Raw genomic sequence first — 27,006 nt, 5'->3', positions numbered from 1 at the left:
GGCATGGGTCTGATTGTGATTTATTAAAACCACTGCCGATCCCAGGCCAGCTGCCAGCATTGCAGCCCACTGATCGTGTGGCATTAGAAAAGCCATCAATAGTGAAACAAAATAAATGACATTAATGGGAAAGTATTAGGCCTACATAGCCATGGCTACAAGCAAATTATGTGGATTCCAAAGGAGGCTCAAAATAAAAAATGCCATAAATAGAATTTCTAAATATTCTAATATGATTGAATGTATACGACAAAATGTTACTATAATTCTTCAGATAAAACACAAAGAAATTATACTTAAATAATTTAATCCTCTTTACTAGAATTTTGCTCATTGTGCATATTTCTTTTAACAGGCTTAGGATAGTTAAATGCATTACGGCTACAGTATTACTCTGATTTCTCTCTAATGCCATTTATGTTTTCTAGAATTATGCTAAGTGAAGAACAAAGTACACTGTGTTAGTCTCATTTATTACAGCCATGTCCATAATTTACAGGCTGATTATGCAAACCTCATACAAGGGATATCAGAGAAGAGTGGACCGCTGTCAAAGAACGGTGAGCCGGCACACATTCTATCAACCGCATTTTCTTACACAGCTACCCAAAAAGGACCACTACGGTCTGCAAATTTGCTTTAATTGGAATTAATACTGAAAAGGATGATTTTAAGGTAATTGTATTAAAGGCATTAGGAAGCAACCAGGAGTCCTAAAGTAAGTAACAGTTGAATGTCACTCAGAACTATATATAATGACAAAAGAACATACCTGCATGGAGGCAATGAGCTTCAGTACAACATTCTTTCTAATAAAATCTAAGTAATGAGATTTATAAAGGAAAAAATATCAATTCACTAATATTCTTTTCCTTTCAATGAGACACCCTTTGTTGTTACTCTTAATTGAAGATGCACACACTTAAATGTATCAGTTTGACAGCTATTTTAATTTGGGAGAAAGAAGTAAAATACGTTTTGTTTTGTGGATTTTTGGAACCATTAAATTTCAGAATTTACCTCAATCGTATGGAATAATAGAGCTGATGCCTGTGAACAACTCTATTACAGAAACACTAATTATTTCTACATCTAAACACTTCACAGCCCATTTAGTTCTCCAAGATTCGTCATTACACCAAAACCATTTCAGAAAAACAACACTTCCATTGCGTAGCACAGGTATATTTGTGCTATACAAAGGTGCAGCTATCACAAGCAAGAATTTTGATGTCACAGCAATGACATGCTTGGCATAAGTTTCCTATGGGTTTTTATTTTTAGATTGTAAAACTAATTTTAGGTTAAAAATACGTTTTAAAATGTCAACAAATATACAGAGTTCCCAGTAAGTGCTTGACACTGTGTGTGAAAGGAACATCCTAATTTAGTCCGTGCCTGACGTCAAAATGAGTGCACCAAATCTAAACATTACAGTATTTGGGAATTCTAAAATTCTGAACACAACACCCCGGCCCCAGACACAAACCCAAAGGTTTTCAGATGTTGCACCATAAGGCACCAGAGAACTCTGACCCAGTAACACATTCGGTTCCTGCCTTCATTCATTCAGTGTCTTCGCCCTAAAGTCCCTGAGGTGCACTCATTCTTCTAAACACCAAAAATGATACGGCCAGAAACGTAATTCATTTTACTTAAGTATTCTTCATAATAAGCACCATGAGCTATATGTGTTCTACATTTTGTGTTATACATTTGTAATAAAAACAAAAACACCCCCTATGTTCACTGCAGCACCATTCACAATAGACAAAACGTGAGACAACCTACATATGTCCTCTAATTGAGGACTGAGTAAAGATGATGAGGTACTACCCAACACTGAGATATCACTCAGCCATGAAAAAGGATGANAATGATACGGCCAGAAACGTAATTCATTTTACTTAAGTATTCTTCATAATAAGCACCATGAGCTATATGTATTATACATTTTGTGTTATACATTTGTAATAAAAACAAAAACACCCCCTATGTTCACTGCAGCACCATTCACAATAGACAAAACGTGAGACAACCTACATATGTCCTCTAATTGAGGACTGAGTAAAGATGATGAGGTACTACCCAACACTGAGATATCACTCAGCCATGAAAAAGGATGAAATATTGTCACTTTATGACAACATGGATGAACTTTGAGAGTATCGTGCTAAGTGAAGTCAACCAAAAGCAAACAAAAATCATAGGACTGCAGCCACGTGTGTGTGTGAGATAAAACAAAACAAATTCATAGACACAGACAACGTTATAGCTGTTACCAGAGGGGAATCTGTGCAGAGGGACAAAAAGGGTGAAGAGGGTCAAGTGTAAGTGGCTGGGAGGAGACTGGAATTTGGGGGGTGAGCACACAGTGAAATACACAGATGGTGTACTACACAGAATGACATACCTGAAACTTACATAATGCTATTAACCAGGGTCACCCCAATACATTTAACTTTTAAAAACCCATAAAAAGTAGCTTTCAACTCAAATAGTTTAAAGTTCGGCTTTTAAGAAATTTAAATTATTTTCTATTCACTGGAAAATTTCTAAAGCTAGACTTAGATGTCTGCTAGACACTTTGGTTGCTTAAAATACAAGTGGAAACCAATTACATCCACATATAATATACAAGCAATTATTTCCACTTTTTGCTGTCTTCCAGCAAATGTTACACAGAAATGAGGAATTGAAAGTATCTCTAATGACAAATTATAGAACTTTATTCACTAACATAAATAAGTCAAAGCATATTTTGAAGATTTATAGCGTAAAATATTCAAGTGAGATTAAATTCTATAATCTAAGCTCCTTAGTCCTAGAAGGTAATTTTTTTGTATCTAGAGATCAGAATCAAAATTAGCACATTCAATCTGTTAATCTTACAAGAAGGTAGATAAAGTGTATAAAATGTTAAAGAGGGCACTTAACCATTTTTATCACCCTACTCTTAAAATTTGCAATGCAATTCAAGAAACAACACTTACGTTTTCAAAATTATGTGTTAAAAGTTCAAAAGTATAACTACGAAATGCCCCGTGTTTTGCTGTGCATAATGTGCCCCTGTGTACAACGCACATCCATGTTTCCGTGTGCATCACACATGGATTGTTATGCCAATTATTATATCCACAGGATGTAATCATTATACCCATGGATAATGTGCATCCTCAGTTTCCCCTCAAAAGTTTGGGCAAAAAAGTGTGCATTACACATGGCAAAATATGGTAGTTTCTTAATCTTAAAACAATATATTATATTTATATAAATTCAAATATACCTGTACCTAATAAAATCACTTGCATTAATTACTTCCCTAAAAGTTCACTTGAAAATGAATAAATATATGAGTAAATATTTTTAGAAGTAGTTGAGAGAAATGAAGTATCTACACCCATACTGTAACTGTACTCAAACTGGTTTTCTCCCTGCCCTTTGCTTCCAATTCATAAATGATGAAATACAAAATTAAATTACTCTGTTCTTCATCTGGCCTTAATCATACCCAAAGCCATTTATCTAAATCCAGTCCTTTGTAGGGTACCAGTGCCCATTTTCTAAAGGTCTTGCTTTACCTGACTGCAGAATTTCCCCAGGCCCCGTGCTTGTCTGTGAGAATGTCGATTATTCTCTGGGTTAGTTGAGTTGCTGTCACGTGGTCTCGGTGTTTAGCTGCTCTTACCAAATGATCACACATCTTCTCATCTTCTCGCTTGTCTGCAGAATACTGGGCACAGAGTGACTAGAATAGAGAAAAAACACCTATTAATCCCATAAAATATGGGAAAAACACTTCAAAACGCATCATGAAATAATTTCTAATATCATTTGAACCAATCACACATTTTTCTTTATTTCTTACTGTTTACACTGTTTCAGTTGCTCCCACTTTTCCCCTTTGCCCACCTCCACCCAACATCTTCTTTTATATTCTTCATTAACTCAATTAACTGAGATTTAGTGACATACTATCAGTACACTAATATTCTAATAATTTACTTCTCTCCGTTTATAAAATACACTCAGAAGTGTGTAATATTCAAGCAGAGAACTGAATCATCAGGAGAAGCTAATCAGGGAAGATGCACAGGGCCACATTACAGGTGGCAGAAAGGGTGTTGCATCTCCACTGAGGGAAGTGGTAATAGAAGTACACATCACTGACATTAAATCACTGAAGCTAAAGATGATTTTTAATGGGAAGGTTTAACAAAAAATAGTAAGAGGATGATATAAAACATTACAAAGAAGACAAACAATGGAAGATTTTGAGAAGACAAATGATTTTTGGATGCAAGTTAAGAGAACCTTGAGGCAAAGGCATGGCAGGAAAACATGGGTCAACTTGAGGGGAGAAGCAGTACCATTTGACCCAAGTACAAAATACAAAAAAAAAAGAGCCCTGGCTGGTGTGGCTCAGATGACTGAAGTGTCCTCCTGTAACCAAAAGGTCATAGGTTCAATTACAGATCAGGTACAAGCTCAGCATGCAGGTTCAGTCCCCAATCAGGACAAACAGGGATCCGTACAAGAGGCAACCAATCGATGTTTCTCTCATATCATGTTTTCCTCCCTCTCTCTCCATCTCCGTTCCCCTCTAAAACCAATTAGTATGTCCTCGAGTGAGGATAAAAGGGAAAAAATAGAAGAAACTCTGAAATGCATAATGAGTATTAAATACTGCCACTAAGAATCAAAGTAATATATACAGAAAAATGTACAAAGGGGGACCCCCCAAAACACCAGAATTATCTTCTGGAGGGCAGGCCCCTTACAATACAGGCTTCCCCTTCTAGGTGAGTGGTTCTAGGAACCCATCTGTATCAGTGGACAAGCTGACCTTGTTGCGAGAGGCTGTGTTCAGCTTCAGTCAATTTTTTTAAAGACTCCTTCAATGTGTTTGAACATTTCATGATGGGTGATTTCAAGCACACCTGCCCACACCACCCTGAGTGTTCAGCAGTTTTTGACCAAAAATGGTGTGACTCCCATGCCCCACCCTCCCTATGCACCAGATCTTACCCCCAGCGACCTTTTTATCTTTCTCTGAACAAAAAAAGTCCTCAAAGGGAAACGTTTTGCAGATGTGGAAGAGTGAAACAAATAAAAAAAAACACAAACACTAAACAGCATCAAAATTGATAAGCTCAAAGCTGTTTTGAGTAGCAGAGAAACATCTCAATGGGTTTATTGTATTAAATGGAGAGTACTTTGAAGGTGACAAGTTTAAACACATAAGAATAAATGCAAAACTTTTTACAAATGAATTCTGAGTTTTTTGGGGTCCCCCCTTTATATAATATGTAAGGGTGGGCAGACATAGGTTTTCAGTTATTCATATGGAAATAATATAAATATAATAATTAATAAATTGTAAGAATAAACTCACATAAACTGTAAACCTACTTTTGCCCAACCCTGTCTATGTGAATGAACATGAAGACTGGGCGGCAAAATGGAAATCAGATTCAAGTATCACTGTTGGTAACGTCTCCCATCAGACCTGGGCATCTAACTCACTTTAGCTTGTTTGCCCAACTATCCTCATCTGAAAAATGGAAGGATTATAATGGCTCTAAAAATTGAACAATTAGAAGATTTTGGGCAATGTCTGACAGCATAGTTTTTAAAAACACTATTAAAGGAAAACTGGTACTTTGACTAAACCATCATGTGGATAAAATTAATCATGCTGGAAACTAGATTAATTTATAAGAATTTAAGAGCAATTGCCACATGCTATATTAAAAGACTGACCAAATAAACACAAGGCAGTTTAGCTTTTAATTTGAGCAAATAAAAGAAAATGATTAACAAACACTTAAAGGAAGAGTAGTTTAAGTGAAGATAACCAGTGAATTACTACATGGAACAAAATGTCGACTGTTATGCAGTATTTTCAGAGACTTAGTCAGGAACAAGGCAGCACTTTAGAGGCGGCATCATATCCAATCCAACCATATACTGAAACAAACAGGACACGACGGCGCACATCCGCAGGATTCTTGTACCTACACCACTCCCTGCTGCACCCGTCACCTGCCCTCGTATAACATCATAAGAGAAAATTACACTATTGGTAGAAATTAGAAAATTACTGCCTTCTATACTCCCCTGAAATACCATACATGTTCACATTGAAAAGTACCAGAACTACAAAAATGCATCATTTAATAGCCTACTATATTAAAAATAATTTGACTTTTTCAGGTTACCTCTCATAAACATTAGTAAGTTCTTCAAGTTTATTTGCAAAGGCATAATCCTAAAAAGAGTCCAAGGTGAGCTACATAGTAAAACGGTTTCAAGTGTTCTTTAATGGGTTCTCCTTCGTAATTTAAACGGCAACTTTTCATATCTGACATAAAATCTATAGATATAAATCACATTAAAGTGCTATTCTTTTCCTATTATCAATCTCTGTCTCATTGTGGAATAGTACAGTCACATCTGACCTTAAAACATGATAAAAGGAAAACAAACAGGAATGTTTTGTAAAGATATAATGAACTCTTATCTATTTTAAAAATATCTTTAAAATGTTTTTTGAACATGTTCTTATTAAAAACCAGTGATATATTCTACGTGTGATGTATCATTCTACATCTATCACAGATCAGGAATATCTGAGATCAAACACATGTTACTTATTGGTGGGTTATGTATTTGTGTATGTTTGCGTGCTTATGTTTGAAGGTCGAATACAGGTATTCCAAGAAAACCTACCAAAATGTGCCATCTATTAACAATGTCGAGGGTCAGGTCTAGTACTTTCATTACTTTACTGCGTACCAACTTTTCCGTTTTCCTGTTTTCAACAACACAAACTAGATAATTTGACATCACAAGAATGACCAAAAAATGATCTGGATCTAAAAAGAAATGAAGCACGCATCTTGGGAACTAACAACTAAAATGTATTTGATTATTGCTAAAGAAATCTAAGGTTTATTACCAAAGCATTAATAAATAAAGATAATATCAATATACCTACTTAAAAGAAATTCCCTTACTTGTAGGCAAAATATAAGGAAATAATCAAAAGGAGAAACAATTTAGACTGGCAATTTATAACTCAAGTGACTATTCGAGTTCTTTAAATGTAAATAAAGAAATAAAGCAATATCACACTTTGTCTTCCCTTCCACATGCTATGGTACTACCTAACTTGACTATTTGTCCTTTGCATTCTTAAAGAAACATGAAATTAAAATTAAGCAGATTCCTCACCAGGCCAGTGTGGCTCATTGGTTGGAGTGTCACCCTATAACTAAAGGGCGGTTGCTTCAATTCTTGGTCAGGGCACACTCCTAGGTTCAGTCCCCAGTACAGACGCACACAATCCCCAGTACAGGCACATATGGGAGGCACTGATCAATGCTTCTCTTATGCATCGATCAATGTTTCTCTCTCTTTCTTCCTCTCTCTTCCTCTACAATGCAATGAAAACATGTCCTCATGTAAGAATTTTTTAAAAAATCAAGCAGATTGTTCTAGGTTCCTCCTGTCACCTCTAATCATCCTTTTTAGTGATCATGATCTTGACAGACAGTTTGTCAAGACCCCAAGGAAAGGGCACTGAGGGTGTGGCATGTAGTCAGCCAATACCTTCATGGACTGCCCAAGGCCATGGCAAGGGAGTTGAGGAATGCAGCACTCCCCTGGGTCTGCGACGTTGCCCAGGTAACTGAGCGCATGCACCCCACCCCAGGCAAGATGGCAGCAGAAGGATGTTCTTACACTGAGCATAGGCAACCCCTGCAATATTGTTGGATAAGAGCTAAAAAGCCCTCCTACCTGCTTCCGGTACCAGATGGAGGTAGGGAAAGGCAGGTAGAGGCATAACATAAGTTACAATGGTAGTATGGAAAGGTGCTGGACCAAAGAGGTCTGTCAGTCTAGCCTGACGGAAAAAGGGATTGGAGGGGACGTGGACCTACCCAAAGCACACAAAAGCCTAGGAAGTTAGCTGGTAATTCTGAGAAAGCACCAGTCAGTCCCATACCCGAAACTAATATAAACACAGGGAACAAAAAAATATCTCTCTTTGCCTGCAGCTGCTGCTCCGGACCTGCACTAGGAAGGTGTACTGGCCTGTCCTCTCCAAATAACCTGAGCCGGCCCATGGCCCATGGCCTCCAGGAGGGAGTCTCTCTCTCTCACCGGGGGGGAGCATCTACTGGTGCCTGTGCATGCATGCCAGTCAGCAGCATGGGACCATGGGACCCCAGAAACCACAAGGCCAATGCTGGTGCCAGCTCCACAGGCTGCCTCTAGTGGCAACCTGAAGCAGGACAGAAGCTGAGAGCAAGCTAAACTACCTGGATGACCACATGGCAGCCACCTTGGGATCCAAAGGATGGGACTTTTAAGATGGAGCAGAAATTCTGGACACTGCCTTTGGTTTTGGTCTTGCTGAAGACAGCTGGGTTTTATCTGGGCACAGCTTTGTGAAATTTATCTTGGCAAAATCATCTATTCCCATACTCTAGTTTCTCTTCAGATCATATGAATCTTTCGCCTTTTACATATCATCTACTATTATCAATTTGAAGCTAGCTCTCAAAATTTTCGTATCAGACCTGGTTGTTTTCCTAAACTGTTCCCACAGGTCTATCTGTAGGATAATCTCTAATGATCCAAAAAATCCCTAGCATTAAATATGTACAAAACCGAAGCCACCATCTTTGCCCCAAATATGCTATTACACTTCAAAGGGCAAGCTTCTTACTGCTACTATCAGTGACTTCCAATTTCCCTCACTTCATACATCATGATTCAATTTTAGCAAAACCTCTACACCACTCTTACCACTGCCCTTACACAGATCTTAGTTCAAAACACAGCTCTTCAAATAACCTTTAATAGCCCTCTCCTGCAAATTAACTGTCCTCTTATAGACAGTCCCAGAATCACTTCTAGAAGAGTTTATTTTGGCATAAGCACAAATATATTTACATTTATATACCCAGTTCTTTTTAAAAAGTACAAGACTGTCTAAAATATTTAACAATTAAGACTAAATTTTACTGGCTAGAATTTGTGTCTTCTACAATTCATTAATGTGTAGCCTACCCTTCAACATGCTTACCTATGCATCCTATATGCCAGATACACTCCTCAATCATCCTCAAGACATTTTCTAAGGCCAAGGGATACATTTCTCCCATAGCTGTTGCATGTGAAACAAGATTAAAGGGGCTTACTTAAAAGGTAAGATGGTAATCTGAAGGACAGACTACTAGAGAAAATGAAGTTACACAAAGATATATAAATCTAGAAGTTTTCTCAATTCTTCATCTAAATATTTAATGTGAAAAATCATATCTGAAAAGTTCAAAAATATTTGGAAATTAAATAATTTGTATTGAAATTAATATGGGTGAAGGATCATAAATAAAATTAGAAATACTTGTGGAAATTAAGCTAAAGCAGCATTTAAAGGAAAATTTATAGTCTTATATTAGGAAATATTAAATATTTAAGGAGGAAATAATACAAATCTTCAACTCATTCAGATAATAGAGGCCATGAAATACACTGCAACTAATGCTACATTCCAGGAATAGAAAACTAAAAACCAAAATATTTTGTGTAACTAAACACAAAACTTCTTAAGAAAATACTCACATTCAACTGTACAAAAATAGGTTGTACATCATGAGAAATGAAGTTTTCCCATGGAATGCGAGGTTAATTTACTGTTTGAGTATCAGCCAACACAATTTACCATGTAATAAAAAATGGAGAAAATATATCGTCACCTCAAATAGATTTTTAAAAAGAATTTTATAACATTCAAAACTTTTTCACAGTGAAGGGGTAAAACCCACTCTACAAACTAGGAATTGAAAGAGATTTCCTAAACTTTAGGAAGGGCATCTCTGAAAATCATTCAACTAAAAGTCAGGAGAAAATAAGTATGTGCTCCCTTATGAATTCCATTCAATACCACAAACCATCATCCTAACCAGCGTAATGAGACAGCAAGAAGAAACAAAAAGACAGGTGGAAAAGGAAGGAATAACTCAGTCTTCGTTTGTAGTCATGTTCATGGACATAATAACTTTAAGACTTCTAGGGGAAAAACCTACTGAATTTTATGAGTTTGATAAGTTTCTTAAATATAAAAAATTACTAAAAATTAATCTATGTTTCTTTATACTGGAAATAGCTAACCAGAAAATTAAGATAAAGAAATATTATTTACATGTGCATTATAAAAATTAAATACTTAATAATATATAAAATATATATATAGTGAAAAGTATAAAACATTGCTAAAAGAAATTAAAGACTAAATAAGTGAAGAAATTTATAGACTTTGACACTCAATATTGTTAAAGTATCTACTTTCTTCAAAGTGATTTTCTAATTTAACACAAAAATAATTAAAATGTTAGCAGGCTTTTTTATGGAGATTGACAAGCTGATTATAAAATGTCTATGAACAAAAGAGAATATTAATTTTTTAAAAAACCTTGTAGGCGTTTATACTGTTTGAATCACACTATACAATTAAAAATCAAGAGAATTTTTAGGTTATTAAATGAAGAAAGAATATCTTTTCAACAAATGGTGCCAAAACATCACTACCCACAGGAACAGAAACAACAAAGACACTTGCCTTTTGCTGTATATGAACTGTTTTCATTCAAAATGAATCAAAGGCTTAGACATAAAAGTTGAAACCATGACACTTAGGGAAAAACACAGAAAAAAATCAGATGACCTTGGGGTAAGCAGAGAATTCCTAAAAGGAACCATAAAAGAAAACCAGCCCTGACCAGGTGGCTCAGTTAGTTGGAGCATCATCCCATACATTAAAAGGTCAGGGGTTCAATCACCAATCAGGGCACAGGCCTAGGTTGCAGGTTCGCCCTGGCTGGGGAGCACACAAGAGGCAACTGATCAATGTTTCTCTACCTCTATTTCTCCCTCCCTTCCCTTCTTTCTAAAATTGGTCCTCAGGTGAGTATAAAAAAAAAAAGAAAATCATAACCATTAAAAATTTGAAAAAAAGGAACATAATCAAAATTTACAAAATCTACTCTTTAAAAGTTATCATTTAGAAAATAAAAAGGTAAGCCACAAATGAAGAGAAAAAAATATCACCACACATATAATTGACAGTTTCCTTACAGAATATATAAGGAACACTTATAACTCAGTAAGACAAACCAACCAATTTAAAATAATGGGCAAAATATTTGAACAGACACTTCACAAAGGATATACAAATGACTAGTAAGCACACAAGAGAAAAACTGAGATTAAAATCACAAAATGCTGTCACTATATACCCACCAAAAGACTAATTAAAAAGACTGACAATACCAAGTATTGGCAAGAATGGAACTGTCACACGTACTTAGCTGGTTGGAGTACAGAATCTATAGCTACTTTAGAAAATTATTTGGCAGTTCCTTGTAAGCTTAAATGTGTATTTACAATAGCACCTAGCAATTCCACTCCTAGATATTTCCTAAAAATGAACATATTTACACAAAACTGTATTATATGAAATGACCATAGTTCTTTTAGTCATAGAGCCAAACAATGGAAATGACCCAATCTCCACCTACAGATGAGTGGATGAACAAAGTTAAGACTCTGCAATAAAAAGTAACAAATGAGTCACACACACCAATGCAGATATTAAAAATTTATACTAATCAAAAAAATCGAAACATTAGAGTACCTATTACAGAATTCCATTTGTATGAAATTATATATTATACAAAACTACCTATAACAGAAACCAGAGGATTAATTGCCTAAGGTCGGGTGTATGTACGTATTGAGAAACTGGCCACAATGAACCACAAGGGAATTCTCTAAAATGACAGAAACTGTCTATATCTTGATTATAACTCTTACACAGGTATGCACACTTATTGAAACTCATCAAACTGTATATTTAATTGGGTGTATCTCATTACACATAAACTATACTTCAATAAAGTTTATTTAGTAAGTTTTTAGAAATTCAATAGGCATTGACAGGGAAGAAAGTAATTAAAATACTCATGTGCAAAAACAAGCTCATATACCACACAGGTAAATACCTGCCTCAAATCGATAGAGGAGAGATAAGCAATAAAACAGTGGATAAGAGACAAGTACTTCACAAAAGTGAAAAACAGATAACATATAACAAACACGAGAAAAGATGTACAGGTTCACAGGTAATAAAATCCAAAATAAAAACACAATAAAGTAACACTACACAACTAACAGAATGCTAAAATAAAAATCACTATTCAGTTGTTGATGAGAATGCGAATTACTGGGAACAGTGATATACTGATGTCACAAGTTACACATACTTGCAAAACCGCATGGCAATACCTATGATAAATAAAACACAAATATTTTATGTTAAGTCTTTCCACCCCACTGAAATGCATGAGCATGTCCACCTGACTGACTTGAAAATGGTGAAAACGGCATTATTCCTAACGGTTACAAACTGAAAACAACCTAACTGCCAATCAACGGAAGAGATTATGAACAACAAATAGTCTACTTGTGGAATAGAAAACTAACAAATAGCACTCAAAATAAAATAGAAAAATTTAACAAACTGAATAAATTTCACAAACATAATGTTGAACTAAAAATACCAAGTTAAAACACAATTTATGATTACATTTGTAATTTTAAAATTTGGTTTTAAAAAATTACAATGCTAAAGAAAACTTAAATGTTTAAAAACAAGTCATTCCATAAAATCAGAACAGTATAACACTATTTAGCTTAATGAAGCAAAACTGGGTTTTGATTAGAAATACGTAGAGGGCTTCTGACAAGCATTTTCTTTACATATCAACAGAGGGTCCATTAATCATGTTAAATACTCAGTGTTTCTAGAATTAAGGTTCAGTCTGTTTTTTGAGAAACAGATTATTAAGCAAATTTTCATTAAGTTTGCATATTGTTGTGAAATAAAAATGAATTTCAGTTAAACATTTCAAAGCTAAAATCTTTAAAAATACAATATAGGCCCTTCTAATTTAGTAACATATAATTGAACAAAGCAATTATACTGTTTGTATTTTCAATTTTTTTTTAAAATACATGTTTTTAAAAACAAATCATAAAGTAAATACTTATGTAAAATAAAAGAAGGTTCTCTCTCCCACCTCTCTTTGTTAGGCCAATAGTTTTCTAAGGAGCGGGGGTGAGGGTGGGGATCACTGTTAACAGCGAAGCGCAGCAACGCAGCTCCCGCGTACAGTACGTAGAATCACACCACACAGTGCTCCGTATCAGGGCACAGAGTCCTGCCCTCTTTTCCATGGCTAAATAATATATTTTTAATTAACTAAACATACTTTATGACACTTAAGTGTGTACTACCTCACCTCCCAATGTGTCCCCAAGTCACGCTATAATACTTGTCTAATTAGAAACCATTTGAAAGGGAAATCACCTAAGGGGCAAAAAATTAAGCAACTTTTCAATATTTCACTTTTGGAGGTCTCTGCACTTAATCCCTTTAACTCGGATTTAAAATTGAATGGGGAAAAAGAAAAAAGCTATCCACAGAAATCTTACAAAGGCTCCTGAAAAACAGACATAGAAAAATGAAAGCTTAAAAACCTCAATAGCTAACGAAAGTCAACCACTGACAATGTGTGACAGCCACCTTTAATTCTGAAGTGATTCTTCTGTCATCCAACGACTCAAAGTATCGATTTCTCTCAGCATGAAAAAGCCTAAGCCAATGAAACAGCTATAGCATCATCCCACCCGATAATAGCATTCAAGGTTAAAACAGGCAGAACACTCATCAAAACACTATCTCTTCCATTTCTTATTGTTCTAATGGACTGGATGCAGTGTGCTGGGTTCTTATCTCTACAAACTGCAGTCTTCAAACAATATTTTTAAATAATTTGAAAAATAACATAGGTTCTAATTTTTTACCTTAGGCTTTTAATAATTAAAAAAACTTATTTTAAAATGCTTTTAGATGACATTTGAAAAAAGTGAGACAACACTAAGAAGACTGCAGTTTCTGCCTGTGTGTCAAACCTGCAGAGAGTATTCTGTTTTTCATCGTTCTTTGGACTTACTTACTAACAAAAACAACAAGAATGTCTTAGGTAAATACCAAAAGCTGATTTCCTCAACGATGCCTGCATATATCATATATCGGTCTGGTAAATAAAGTAAAATATGCTTAGTATCTGTGGTCAGTAAAATTAGCCTGAAACTTAAAACAACGGGTAGGGTTAAACTCAAATAATTATATTTTTTAAAAAATCATAATATAGGACAGTAATATAGCTTAATTTACCATAATGTATAGTAAATATTCCCAGAGAGACACAGAGAGACAGAGAAATCAAGAAGCTTTCATTTCTTAAGCCTCACTTTTTGTAATCCCCACAAGAGCTGGATGATCTTAAGCAAAACCTATCATCTTTTAACTCAACAGATCCACTTAACCAATAGATTTTCTTAAGCATACAAAACTAGGGTCTCTTCCTCGTTTAAGGCTCGTACAACTAAATATAAACAGTATTTACAAATAAGTTAAGTCTTATGCCTAAATTTCAAATAAAAGTAGTTCGACAACAACAAGAAAACAAAAACAAAAAAGCGATTACTTCATTCTTAGAAAACCATAGTGCACACTGTGGTAAAGAATACTCTAGAAACAGACAACCAGAGTTTTAAACCCTGGCTCTGACACATTCATACTTGTGCATGTTATTTAAAACTCCTGCACCTCGGTGTCCTCATATAAAAAAGGACACAATGTGGAATGCTTTTCAGGAATATCAGAAAAGAACAGACATGGAACAGCTGAAACGTCACCAGGCGCGTAGCAGTGACACCGCCCATCTACTGCAGGCTTAGCTGAGACAGAGGAATAAAAATAATTATAATATGAGATACTGCCAAAAGAGACATAGATTGTGTATTTGGGAGAAGTGAAAAAGAACTGTGTAGAATCAGGGAAAGTTACACAGAGGAATTAAAAACTAAGTAACAAACAACCAAGAACAAACAGCCCATTTAAGATGAAAAAAACATAAAAACAGCATAATAAAAAGGGAAAAATGAAAGCTAAAAGAACAAGCTTAAATAAATACCCTTTATAAAGCAAAGATGAGAGTAACAGAATAAGACATGTAATTACCAAAGCCTTTTCTTGTTAAATATCCTGATATGTGCTTCTTTGTATTTTCTTTGGGTGCCTAATATATTGTTAACCATTTCCTCCATTAAAAATTATCCTTCAAAGGGTTACATAAATCACTTAACATCAAGTTGACTATTTATATTGCTTAGCTGAATACTGTCACATTGCTGGAACTTCTTTGTTATTTAAATACACTATCAGACCACTTCAAAATAAAACATCTGAGGATCGGCTGGCTTTTAGGTACCGCTTCCCAAACTATCTGTAATAAAGAATGAGTTCTATATTTTGCTTTTTAAAATACAGTTAAAACTGATGCTTTTGAAATAATCTGACAATGTCAGACATTCAAGCTATGGAAGATTCTAAATACATATTCAATCTGCAGGCAATCTCTTTGTGGACTAGTAACAAGCAGCTTGGTCAACTGACCACACTTAAGCCGCACTAGTCCAACAGGTATATAGAAGGAAACTATTTTTACCAACTGAAGTACTGCCATCTTGCTCTCTGTGATAAAATACTTGATCTTATATTTAGAACTGTACTAATAAACCACAACAGAAACAAATTCTAAGTGACTAAATAAGTACTGTATGAAATACACTATGAAGATTTTAAGTTTCCTTTCTTATCTATATTTTAGAGTTCATTAAGAAAAGACAATTTTTATAGTAACATGATGTGGTCAACTATGACATATCATAAACTGAAACCTATGAGGGATATATTCAGGCCTTTTCTTGGAAAAGATTTTTAATAGTATTAAGAGGTCCAGTCTCCTATCAAGCATATATTTTATATTACTAGACTATACTGAGAAGATAATACAGAAAAAATATTTTTCAGTTTGGAAATAATTTGATCAGCAGTGCCCACAGGCAGGAGTTAGATTTTTACCTATGTTATACTTCCTTCACTTTTTTCTTGCTTCCCATCTTGGAGTGCCCAAAATCATACTAGCTCTGTTACCTGAAGCTAGAGAAGCACCACTTGTGATTTTCAAACAAAGGCAGAAACATTAGCTCGTGTAAAAGTGGTCTTCCTTTCCCCCAACAATGATAGCTCTTGTAGTTTCACAACTCTAAAAATTATCATACTTCTGTATATCATATACATGCACCCTGTATAGGCATGTAAATGGTCTGTTCAAAAGGTACCCATAAAGACTGAAAACAAAAAATGCTATGAGTCCAGCTTTTAATCTGACCATTATCAAAAAGCTGAACAGAAAGTGAGGTGAGTTAAAACACATTCTGGAAGAATCTCTAAAAATAGTGCATTCCAGATGAATACACCAGATACTGGAAATACACTAAGGAGTATAATCCAGGTGTAGAATACATACAAGAACATAATATGGGTGGACCAGGGTGGGAGCTTCCCTTCAGGAATTCAAGGGGTCCCATTGTCATTCAACCTGAGAGGCAAACCTTGAACTACAAAAGAACCAATACTCTTTCCTCATAAGACTGGAGGCAGGTGGGCCTGGACTATAACAAGCATGAGAGTTTAAAGAAACTCTCCGTAGGGGAGCTGAACTAGCCCCTGCAACATGGCAACGGGACAGGGGCTACACGAAAAGAGGTCAAGAAAGGGTCAAGTGAAAACCTCCCAGGCAGAATCATGACCTATGAATTCCAGGAGATGCAATATCCAGTACTGAGCTTTGTTTTCCTTTTCGGCATTGTCATGCCCTCTACCATTGTTGAAAACACCACCTGTATGATAGTAAGACGCAGCTTCCTGAGCTCTGACACAGCCGAGGTCTGGATCAAAGTCCTACAGAAGAGCAGAGACTCCCAGATGAACTGTGGGACACAAGCATTCTTTGGATGTTGACAGTGACTACCTACACAGTTCTGTAAACAATAACCGCTGCACTGTTGAATACAACATGGAGTCACAGCAGCAGGCACTTTGTCAAATCCACTGACTCTTCACAAAATCACTGTAGCCAGGCACCGTTATTACCATGATTTTAGGATAAGGCAATGGAGGGAATGTCACGTAAAGTGATACTCAAGGTGATGGAAGGAAAGCTTCTATGTTTCATGAAGCAAGAAATGCCAGCTGTTCAAGCTGGATACGGAAGAGGAGGAAAGACGCCGGAGACCTAACTGTGCACATGTGTGGATACTGGAGAGCTTCAAAGAGTTTCAGAAGGTTAATCTATGTTTTATAGAACACAATAAAGCCTCTGACTGTGTCAATCATGAAAAGCTATGGGCTACTCTGAAAGAAATGGGCGTGCCTCAGCACTTAAGGGTCCTGATACATAACCTTTATTGTAAACAGGAAGCCAGCCACTCTCAGGACAGAACAGGGAGAGACAGAATAATTTCCCTACAGGCAAAGATGTCGGGCAAAGGTGCATTTTATCTCCTTATTTAATTTGTACAAATAAAAAACCCCAAAAACCTTAACATATGAAAAACTAGGCTGGACTCGAAGGAAGGAAGAGTAAAAACCGACAGAAGAAATATCAGTAACTTAGTTATACAGATGACACCATCTTATCAGCAGAAAGTTAACAATTACTTGAAATGAATTTTGCTGAAAGTGAAAGAATGAAATGCCAAAGCAGGATTGTATCTGATCATCAAGAAGACAAAAGTCACGAGAGAAGACATAAACAACTATAACACAGACAATGAAGATGCTTAAACTGTTAGAGATGTTCCTTACCTTGCTTGGTCAGTTCCAATGGAGACTGCAGCCAAGAAATCAAGAGAAGGGTGAGATTCCAAAGGCCAGCGAAGGGAGAATTAGGGAAGATCATCGAGAGCAAAGATGCACCCTGAGAGACCAAAATCACACACTCATATTTCCAACTCCCATGTACAAATGTGAAAGCAGGAAGGTGAGGAAGGCTGAAAAAAACTGATTCATTTGAAATATAGTGTGGGAGGAAGGCTCTACAGATCCCTCGCAATGTCAGAAAAACAATCAAGTGGGTCCTAGAGCAAACGATGTCTGAAAAAGGCCCCAAATAAAAATTTTTTTTAAGACCAAAATAAAGCGGCCCTAGTTCAGGCACATTTTGGGAAGGCAGGGTTCTTTGGAAAAGACAGTAATGCTGGGGAACACAGAAGGCAGCAGGAAGCGAGGAGGGCCAGCCATGGGATGGACTGACTCCACCCAAGAAGCCACCGGCTTGAGTCTGCAGGAGTCACGCAGGGCTGCCAAGGACAGGACAGTGTGCACATCCCTCAGTCATACAGTCACCAGGACCTCGAGCTAACTCAACAGTACGTAAGACACAGTGCTGTCTTAGCTCACACAGCCAGTAAAAGAGCCAAGATTAATTAATGTACAAGGTTATCTGTCAGGACGGTCAGAACTATGCTTAACTGCACCATGGTAACCATGTGGTCTCATTGACTGGCACTCAAACTAGCGTGATCTGGACATTAAAAAGTACTAGAATACTCCTTTAGTTAATGATGCTGGCATTTTATCACTTTGATGATTATGTATCATCATTTTTCCCTAAGGCAAAGAAAGTAATCGTGACAGAAAAGGTACGATTTTTAAAATTATATTGTCAAGCCCTGGCGGGTGTAGCTCAGTGGATTGAGCACGGGCCTGCGAACCACAGGATCGTAGTTCGATTCCCAGTCAGGGCACATGCCTGGGTTGCAGGCCAGTTCCCAGTAGGGGACTCACGGGAGGCAACCATACATTGATATTTCTCTCCTTCCCTTCCGCTCAAAAGATAAATAAATAAAATCTTTAAAAAAAGAACTTCATTACTTAAAAAATATTACATTGTCAGGCTTACCATTTCACTGTCCCTGTCCTATAAATGGAGAAATACATAAAAAGAGGTTAAGAAGGATATCCAAAACCATAATGTTCACAAGAAAATACCAAACTGGCATGACAATTTCCATTCTAATACTGTGCTATGATGACTCAAGATCTACTAATCAACCATCTCTTCAGAAATGACAACTGATTATGCTAACAAAAAGCTTGACAGAATGAAAAAGCAAAGTAAAAATGGAAGCTTAGGAATTCCACCAGCACTTATCAAGGCTACCCAGCTTCAATATATGATAATTAGAGGAATATAAGTATATCAACACTGAAAAGCTAAAACATACTTCCAGAAAGATTGTTCAAAAGGGAGACAAAAATAACTCCCAATATATTAAAATAACATACACCCTGTTAAAAGAAAACCACAGAGGGTGGTCAATAATTAAAAGATGGCCAATGACATCAAGCAAAAATAAGACCTTTTGATCAAAACCACTCTTAGCATTAAGCTGCCCATTTCATACTAATGAAGGCCTGGAACTGAAAGTTCACGGTATTCTGGAAACAGGTATCAGGGCAGATCTCACAAGTAACACAGGCGCAACATCTGAGGATCTTTTTCACATTAAGAACCCTATTAGAAAGAAAACACTAAAAGGTAATTGAATTTCCCTCAGTTATCTTCATCTCTGTCAGCTCCTGCTCCAATAACTTACCCTCCAGAGCAGAGATAACTCAATTCTGTCCAGCAAGCATATGTTATGAATCTCCAAAGCAAACTTGTCTAAATCATTCTGGTCTTCTATCAAGGTTGGCTGTGGATATGAACTCTGACAGAAAGCAAACAAATATACTTTTATCTTTTCAGTAATTCACTTCTTCATGCTTTGATGGAAGAAATCATGAGATGAATATATGAACTACAATTATAGAGTCATCTGAAATGGCTCCCATCATTTAAATAAAAACACTTCATTAGAAAACAATTATTAGCATATAGCAGCATTGGTAATCTGCCCTGTTTCGATTTCTTTATATCATTCTATCTAAAAGTCTGAGATCAAGAAAAAAAGCTATTAATCAGCTATTTATAATCATCTCACAAATACTATTTCAACTATTTAATCCTTCAATAACCTTTAGTAAAATATATTTTAGAAAATACAATACTAGAAAATTCATTTTCAAAAAAAGGATCTATGAATAACTTAAATAAAAGGTCTGATAAGAAAATGTATTGCCTATCTGTACTCTAAACAAGCTGTTTAAAACAGAAATGAAGGAAAAATAAACTAACTAAAAATAAAGAGCAGGAGTATGAGAAATCCTGTGTTTCTCAATTTAAGTTACCATCTACAAAACACTAAAATTACTCAAAACATAAGACTAACTTAAATGTAAATAACTAAGGAACACACCATTGCTCTGAAAAGCTTTAATTCAGATTAAATTTCTCAAATGAAGACGCTGACTTGGTTACGCTGGCCACAAAAAGAACAATAACAATCACTAATACAGTTTAAGATGTGTTTTAACATACATTATAGAATTTTACTTCCCACAATACATCTTTAATTAAGATCTTTAATACATCTTTAATTAATTATATGCACTTACAGAAGGGAAACTAAGACTAAGGGAGGTTCACTAAGTTTTCCCTAAGACTTTCCAACCGATAAACAGTGGCACCTAAAGTCAGAACACGCCGTCTAGCTCCATGTTCCTTCTCTGACCCTGCTGACACGGCTTCAAATTCTGGTTACCCTTAAACACCAGAGAGCAGTTCAAACATTGCAGCCAACAATGCTCCTGGCAATTTTTTAATGTAAAGTGTTCTGAACGGTATTTTATCATTTAAACTGCCTATTCCTCTGTTTCAAGCACAATCAGCACTTTTTGGATTGGGGAACTGAAATCTGTAATTTGAGAGCACCCCTCATGGATGGCAATTTGAAATAATATTGTAAACTATTACCCTTCCTGGTCATAGGGTAGAAAATAGTTCCTCCATGGCCTTTCTCACTTAACTTAACCCCTTCTACTTCCATAGAGAACTAGCATTCCCACTTTGAATCAGAAAAATAACCCAAATGTGTAGACTAATTAGCATTCATTTACTAAACCATTATTTACTGAGCACCTACTATGTGTAAGGCAATGCACCAGGCACTGTGCATATGTGATAAGAAGACACCAGAAAAGGAACAGCGAGGTGATTAGTAAAGAGAAAATAGGATTCCAATAAAAGTCAAGACAGGAAAGGGCAGTCAACAGCATTAGATAGTAAGGTGACATTTATTAAAATGAAAACAAAAACAGATGAACACTGGCTTGGTTATACTGAGGTCACTTGTGATCTCAAGAAGTTTCACGGGGGGAGTGGGTTAGAAGTCTGACTGCCATGAAGCCAAAGTGCCCTAAGGAGACTCAGAGGGAAGGGAGAGAATGCATGAGTGTGGGAAACTAATTTAAAGACTGACTACTAGAGTGATAGAAAAATAAGAGGCAGGAGAGTGGAATCAAAAGAAGGTTCTGAGTCTGTTTTTCACTTGCTCAACGATAACAAATATTGTGACCTGTTCCCGTGCCTTCCCACTAGTAAAGGAAGACTGATTCATGAAAGGTAAGACAAATAAGCAGAGTCTTGAGAAGTGAGAGGGGGGAAGGGCTCTAAAAACCAACCAATCAGATAGGCCGCTATCTAATGGGACAGAAGAAAACCCAATATACATTGATTAGTTTTGTGGTAGATTCAGTATTCACTGCAAGCTGATGAGATCTACTCTTTTTAAAGATGTTATTTATTTTCGGTGCGAGGGGAAAAGAGGGAGGAAGACGGAGAAAAACATCCATGTGCAAGTTGGTTGCCCCGCAAATGCCCCACAACTAGGGACCTGACCTGCAAGCCAGGCATGGGCCCTGACCAGAATCCAGCCATGACCTTTCACTCTGCGGGATGCCCAAGCCACTGAGCCATGCCAGGAGGGCTGATGAGATCTACTTTTGAGACAAACATGGGTTAAGGGCTTCACATGGCAATATGAGTAGAGTGGAGCATTTCGTTTTCTTTGGGGGTGATGGGAGTACACATTAATTTACTTGGGTTATAGAAATCCAGGCCTTCCAGAGAAACTTAGTAGGATGACAGGGAGTTACTAAACACCTAATAAAGTCTAAGTGTATAAATGGAAGGTTAAATAAATTAGTCCAACTGAATACTTGGCAGAGTCCAGTAACACCCCATGGTTAAGACAGCTTAGTAATATTATTCTTCTCCACATACACGTATTCTTCTCCACATACTCAAGCACAGTAACACTATAATCACAGCTACCTATCAGCTAATTATAATCAAAATATAACTCATATCAAGATATAGCTTATCTAGGCATTGAATCTATACTACCAAATTGCTACCAAATATGTCTATCTACAGTACCCCAAAGTCAAACCCTCAATGTGTTATAAACTATTCTCAATTTTTCCTCCAACATGGCTATTCTTCTCATTTTCTAATCCAACAGGATTATAGTATCTACTAGTTCAGGTAAAACAAAGTATTTTAAGTCTTTTTGCAATACTCAATATACTCACCACATTCATAAACTCAAAGATATTTTTAAAAATAATGTCAGCCCTGGCTGGTGCAGCCCAGTGGATTGAGCACGGGCCTGCAAACCACACGATCCTGGTTCAATTCCCAGTCAGGGTATATGCCTGGGTTGCAGGCCAGTTCCCAGCAGGGGACTCACAAGAGGCAACCATACACTGATATTTCTCTCCTCCTCTCCTTCCCTTCCCTTCTAAAGATAAATAAATAAAATCTTAAAAGAAAATAATAATGTCAAAGTGAAATTCACATAAAATTAGCCACTTTAAAATTTAAATTACTGTGTGATAATCTTGATCATATGTTTTACAGATATATCACATTAGTTTAAATAAACTAGTTTGACAGACAAATATCATAACAAACAGATTGCCATGAATTGTGTACACCACATTTACGAGACGGGGTCCAATGTCATAGACAACATAATTTTTTAATAAACATCCTGTTTGCAGCTATAAGATTAAAAAATAAGGTTAGGATGTACACCTAATCAATGATGTCATGACACCCAAGGAACCCCTACATAAATCACAAGCAGAAGAAGTCAAGGATATCCCACTCCAAAGATAATCACACAATGAACTCCAGAGCTGTGCACTTCAGCTCTACAATGGCATCAACCCCTTGATAATAAATGAAACAAGTCGGCCACTTCACAACCCCAAATGGCATGTTAAATACGTGACATCTCCTCTTTTCCTGAGGAAGTAGCTAGCAGTAGAGTTCAGACAGAATTCAGATATATTATTAAAGAATTCACAGCATAAATTCAAGGCTGAATATAGATAACCTTTAGAATATAAGCTGTCTAGGAGAATATATGCCTCATCCTGTGTAGAACATTATTTAAGATTTAAGAGCAATATAGTTAAAAATATATTAAACATGAAAATGCTTCAATCAATTGGGCTTTGTGGCATAAACAAAGGAAATGATCTTTTCTTTCAAAATAAGACTAGCAAATTAAAAATACATGTTTGGTCTCTTAAAAGTGATTACCATGCAGAACAGTTGAACAAATCTGTTTTGTCCACTAAAAATTTAGGTTAACAATAAAAGTTTTGGAAAAACTTGTTTTTACTTGGGCATTTTATTACCATACCTTATAATATCACAATATCTATAAATCTCAAAGCAAGGTAAAGAATAACACGAAAAACTGTAGTAGATAAAGCATAAAATTAAGTAGCTCAAAATAAAGCTACTGTATGCCAGAAATAAACCCTATCCATGCACTTTATAAAAATCTAATGAATGTGAATCAAAAGCATAGATTAGAAATTAAGAGATAAACTGCCTAGATCTGAATTCTAGTTGTAACTCTGGGCTATTTCCTCCTTATGCTGTTTCCTCACTTATAAAATGAGATGCAGAAACAGGGCTACCTCAGAGGTTTATTGTCAGGATTGAATTAGTTAAAGCACATACAAACTCCGTAACAGTTCCTAGCAGAACACAAGCACTCAAACGATATTAGCTGCTGTAGTCGCCATCGTGCCTCAACCGCACAACAAACACATGAACTGCCTGGTTCAAAGCACTTCAATCTCTTGCATAAGACAGTGTTTTAAAAGTATTTTTCTTCTTTTCAATTTTTGGTTATAAATTTCTCACAATATGCCTCGGCTCCCTTTTTAAAATTTTCTAACTATTTTCCTGAACTATTTACTACATGATCTTTCATCCTATATTCTTACTCCACCTGGAAAACTTTTTTTGTATATGCTGTCTTTACGCTAGTATTTTCATTAGTATTGTTTATCTGCAAAGGCAAGTACTACAGCCTTAGGGCTATATTAAAGCATTTATTTTCAGATATTATATTTCTGAAAGGGATAATTAAATTTCAATTTACTCCACTGTTATTCTAATAGAATGGTATACTAATGCTATTGTATTAAATGTAAATAGTAGAATATTTCTGTGACATTAAAATTTTCTCTTCTTGAAGACAAAGAACACTATAGAGACAACTGGGAAATATGAATAAGCTCAGTAGATTAAGTAATAGCATTGCATCCATTTTAATATTCTGATTTGATAATTGTACAAGATTAAAACAGGAAATTCTCACTAAAATAATTAGAGACAAAAGGGTATTAAGACTTCAACTTACTCTCAAGTTCAGAAAAATAACCAAAAAAGAGGGATAGAAGGTGACAGTAAGATCACAGAATCTAGGAGAATGGTGATCAAGAAGTTTTGCATTTCTCTTATAACTTTCCTGTAAGTCTGAAATTATGTCAGAACAAGACTGATTCATTCTCATTCTCTCCCTCCCTCTCTTCCTCTTACTCTCTCCCTCTCTCTCCTCCCTCTCCGCCCCTCACCCCTCCTTTCCTCTCTCACACACAGACACATACCGAATGAACAAAATACACTGCCCGGCATGGAACGATTTTCCAGTAATATAAATTTGGTTTTGTATTAATAAGATTTTATAATTTTGTTCCAAATACTACCTGTGCATTTCTTATAGAATTTGACCCCAAATGTTTTTGTCTTAACTATAAACAGACTATTTCTGTTTCTATTTTTACCTAGCTACTGCTTGCTAGTCAAAAGAAAAGCTGTTAATTTTTCCATATTTATCATGTATCCAGTAATCTTACCGAAGTCCCTATTAATTCCAGTAGAAAAATGTTAAAAATGTCTTAGAATTTCATAGATCAGCAATCTTCAAGTTGTGTACCAAGAGAATTTTTAAAACATGCAGTACCTAACTACTGAGTCAGAGACATTGACCTCTTTTTCCCTTAGATTGTCAAATTAAAAAACAAAAACAAAAACAGCCAACACAACAATATCCATCCAATGTGAATGAATCAAAATAAAATCTTGATTTTTCTCGGACAAGCAAAAAACATATTTTTTGATGTGCCACAGAATTTTAGTGATTAGTTTATGTGTGCCATGAGATGAAAATGTTGAAAATCACTTTGCTAGATCATAGCATTATCAAAATGTAACATTGTATTTTCTTTTATAGAATTTCTATTATCTTGTACTTACAAGAACGTCAAAGTAGAGTTAAATAATGACAACAGATAACGTTTTTTCCTAATATTAATAGAAATGGCCTCAACCATTTAAAATGATTTTTAGTAAACAGTCTGGATCATATTTAAATTATTTTTTTACTTTTTTTTCTCAGTTTTATTGAGGCTGGTTGCTGAAATTATATACTTCTTTCCTACATTCATTGATATCGTCACATACTGTTTCTATTTTGATTTGTTTTGGTATAATTTACTTTCAATGTAGAAATCTTAATATTAAATCAATGTTGAATTCCATTAATAAATTCTAAGTGGTCACAGTGTACAATTCTTTAATTACATTGTTGGAGTATGTTGGTTAAAGTTTTAGAATTTTGTACTCATATTCTTAAGTGATTGATCTTTCAGAGCTTGATTTTTCCAGTACCATTTTCATGTTATGATGACTGTATAAAATGCAAGGGGGGAAGTTTTCATCTTTCTTTATTTTAATGTTCCAGAAAATACCAGCAACATTTGAATTATCTGCTCCTAACATGTAAGAAAGTACCCATTATGGTGCTCTTTATTTTTTTCTAATTCATAGCAAATATTCTTATCGAATCTTCTAGGTTACCTTCAGTTTGAAATTTGCTAATTCACAAAGCTACAAGACCTTTAGCTTCCTCTATGAATTACATTTGTTCTGCATGCTCAGGTACCACTGCTGAAATAAGCAACAGTGCCAGGAGAGGTCCATCACTTGGCCCCCTGTGAGGACCCAAGAAACCAGTTCCACGTTCCCCCAGTTCCTCTGCTACAGAGATGAGAGTTCTCTAAAATCACAGGGTAAAGGAACATCATGCCTGGGTTCAGCTTCTCTCTAGAAACCTAGAAGATCTTACCTCTTGTACAGGGGTTTTTCTTTCCAGTTAACTAGCTCTGTCTTCTTGCTGAAAGGGGCAAAAGTCCTTCACCAACTTACTTTATTGCAAAACTATCAGATTCAATATCCAGCCCCCATGGTTAGGATCAGGTCACAAACACAGGAGCTGATGCAAGTAACATGCAGAGGAACTGGAGTAGAGGGCTACGGAGACTTGCACCGTCTTCCCAGGCTCTCCTGCAAAGTCAGTCTGCAATTCTGGACGGCGTGCGTGCTCACAGAGCACTGCCATTCCACCCACAGAGCGGTGACTTCCTCGCACAACCACACTTTAACCCACCTCAAATTCTGCGTGCCTGTGAATATCCTCCGCTCGCTGCCGGTTCAGGATAAATTCAGCTTCATTCGCTACTCTTACCAGATGGTCCTTCATTGTTTGGCTCAGCAACCTACAAAGAGATGAATATTATCCAGTAAATATGAGGTCTGTCAGAAAAAAGTCCAGCCGTTGTTAATATAACAAGAACAGTTTGCACAACATTGATGTAACCTGGTAGTCAAGGAGTGTGGACTGGAATGTGCATGTGTGAACAGTGATGAC

At 36.0% G+C, this 27,006-nt stretch overlaps 1 protein-coding gene across 1 annotated transcript in view; it reads right to left on the bottom strand.

Moving 5' to 3' along the window:
- Positions 1-27,006, bottom strand: part of LRBA (LPS responsive beige-like anchor protein) — a 522,692-nt gene that overhangs the window by 302,243 nt on the left and 193,443 nt on the right. The window contains exons 36-37 of the mRNA XM_037058420.1: positions 26,746-26,854; positions 3,582-3,748 (exon numbers count right to left, since the gene is read on the bottom strand). Coding sequence (XP_036914315.1) covers positions 3,582-3,748; positions 26,746-26,854 — 276 coding nt within the window. The remainder of the gene's footprint in view (positions 1-3,581; positions 3,749-26,745; positions 26,855-27,006) is intronic.

The sequence above is a fragment of the Sturnira hondurensis genome, unplaced genomic scaffold (genome assembly GCF_014824575.4).
Source record: "Sturnira hondurensis isolate 20B ecotype Veracruz unplaced genomic scaffold, ASM1482457v3 Scaffold0010128, whole genome shotgun sequence".
Taxonomy (NCBI): domain Eukaryota; kingdom Metazoa; phylum Chordata; class Mammalia; order Chiroptera; family Phyllostomidae; genus Sturnira; species Sturnira hondurensis.
The sequence above is the reverse complement of the archived record's forward strand: the minus strand, read 5'-3'. Positions and strand labels throughout refer to the sequence as shown.